At 44.4% G+C, this 2,500-nt stretch overlaps 1 protein-coding gene across 5 annotated transcripts in view; it reads left to right on the forward strand.

Annotated features, from left to right (window-relative positions):
- LOC127009095 (inactive phospholipase C-like protein 1) overlaps positions 1–2,500 on the forward strand; it is a 107,092-nt gene that overhangs the window by 58,149 nt on the left and 46,443 nt on the right. For all 5 annotated transcript variants that reach the window (XM_050881877.1, XM_050881879.1, XM_050881880.1 and 2 more), the window contains exon 3: positions 840–989. In XM_050881877.1, the coding sequence (XP_050737834.1) occupies positions 840–989 (150 nt within the window). The remainder of the gene's footprint in view (positions 1–839; positions 990–2,500) is intronic.

Below are 2,500 nucleotides of genomic sequence, written 5' to 3' on the forward strand. Positions count from 1 at the left end.
GATATATTTTTAGAAGGTCGTTTTGTCGTCTTGGCGTCGTGTTACTCGCTGTAGCACAAGGTCGAGGGGCCCATTAGCGCCATAAGTAAGATGAACGGCGTTAGTAAATCGTGTGGGGGAGTGTATCTAATGACCACGCAATGTATTTTAACCCTGTCCTCCTCCTCCTGTCCCTTCCTCCCTTGTAGCGTTGGTTTATATGCAGTTCGTGATCAAATCAACCAGTGTGGTGAAAAGTAGGAAAGAGAAGAGACTGGAAATAACTTGGGTAGTGTAGAGATTTATAAGAGGAAAGGAAGGGATGGTAAGAGTAGGGAAGGGAAGGAGGGGAAGGGATGAGAAGGGAAGGGAGTGAAATGGAATGGAATGGAAGAGAAAGGAAGGGTAGGGAAGGGAAGGATGGGAAGGGATGGCAGGAAAGGGAAGGGAGAGAAATGGAATAGAATGGAAGAGAAGGGAAGGGAAGGGAAGGGAAGGAAAGGAAAGGAAGGGAAGGAAACATATCGAAAAGAAAGGAGGGTAAGAAAAGGAAAATGAAAGTATAGGGAAAGAAAAGACTAGCAAAAGAGAGGAAAGGAAAGGAATGGAAAGGAGGGGAAGAGAAGGGAAGTTAAGAACAGATGAAAATAAGAGAAGAAAGGGAGTTAGCGATTTAAGTAACAAATCAACGTATTTCTCTATCATTTCCAGCATACAACTCACTGCAGCAGCATATAATCAAGAGCTTCGACAGCAAAATAACAAAGATAAACACTCAAAACCAACACATACTTAGACAACTAAGCTTCTGAATGGCCAACAACATCATCTAACCAGCATGCTTTCTCTGTCTATCGCAGCTTACGACTGTCTGCAGTACATGATCGAGGGCTCCAGCATGGTGAAGCTCCGTGCCAACAGCCGCCAATACCACCGATACTTTCGCCTTCTGGACGACCTCTCCGCCATCCGCTGGACGCCAACCACCAAAAAGACGAGCAAGGCGCAGCGTAAGTACTTCCTCTTGCTCCTCTTCCTCTTAGACTGACGTTCCTCCCACTTCCTTCGTCTTTCTAGTTTCCATCTTTCCATGTTTCTTCCTCTTCCTCTTCCTCCTTCACCAACTATTTATTTTTCTTAACTTTTCGTCTTCCTTACTCTTACTCCTGTTTCTTGTATATTAGTAAAAGTCTAGTGTTGGTCCTCTTTCTCCTCTTGTTCCTCTTAAATCTTTTCGTGGACGTGTATGTCTTTCCTGGTTAAGTAAGGACTCCAAGCTCTTTTCTCTCCTTCTCCTCCTCCTCCTCTTGTTCTTCCTTCTTTCAATCCTTCCTTTCCTTCCGTCCTTTCTCCCTTCCTGCCTGGCTGTTTTTTTCCTTCCTTCCTTCTTTCTATATATTTTTTCTGTCATTCTTTCTTTCCAACCCGTAGTTCCTTCCCTCCTTCCTTCCTTCCATCCTTCACTCCTTCCTTTTGTTTCCTTGTCTTTATCCTCCTTGCTCTCCTCCTCTCCTCTCTTCGCTTCCCTTCCCGGCACGATATTCATCTCTTCCTCTTATTTAATTAGTGCTGGATTTCACATTCCTCTCGTGCTTCTCCTCCTCTTCCTCTTGCTCCTCTTCCTCTTCTTCTTCTTCCTCCTTTATTATACGTTCCTTCTCTAATCTTCTCGTTTTCTTTTTTCCTTCCTTCCTTCCTTCCTTCCTTCCCTCTTTTCCTAGAACAATTTGTCCCTACTGACTAATAACTCTCTCTCTCTCTCTCTCTCTCTCTCTTCGGTACCCAGTCATTCCTTCAACTCTTTTGTGACCCCGATGAAAAGGCGGAATGAAAAAAGAAATACTGAGGCGTAATTTCGTCTTCAGTCAGAGAGAGAGGGAGAGAGGGAGAGGAAGAGGGAGAGAGAGAGGGAGGGGTAAATGGGTGATGTGTACAGTGGGTTATTAATAGGCATAGAGTCATTTGAAATTTATATAAACTAACAAACTGTTCTATATGCTTGTTTGTCAAGGCCATTCATGTGTTGATTAATCTTTTGCATGATGAGAGAGAGAGAGAGAGACTTTGTTTATGTTTGTGTGTGTGAGTGAGAGAGTGTGTGTTTGTTTGTGTGTGTGTGTGTGTGTGTGTGCATTGTCACGTGATACTAACTGGAAAATTATAGACACACACACACACACACACACACACACACACACACACACACACACAGACACACACACGTAATTATATTATATGGACAGACCAACCAACCGTGACCGCCCTGCCTCCTCCTCTTCCTCCTCCTCCTCTTCTTCCTCTTCCTCCTCCCTCTCTTCTGCCGCTTCCTTCCCTTCCTCCTTATTTTGGGGTTTCCTTCTTTAATTATCTTTCTTTCTCATTCCGTCCTTTCTTTTCCCTTCCCTTCCCTATTTTTTCCCTTTCCATCCCTTCCCTTTCCCTTCCCCTTCCCTTCCCTTCCCTTCCCTTCCCTTCCCTTCCTTTCCCTTCCCTTCCCTTCCCTTCCCAATCTTTTTTCAAT

Source organism: Eriocheir sinensis, chromosome 39 (assembly GCF_024679095.1).
Source record: "Eriocheir sinensis breed Jianghai 21 chromosome 39, ASM2467909v1, whole genome shotgun sequence".
NCBI classification, from domain to species: Eukaryota; Metazoa; Arthropoda; class Malacostraca; order Decapoda; family Varunidae; genus Eriocheir; species Eriocheir sinensis.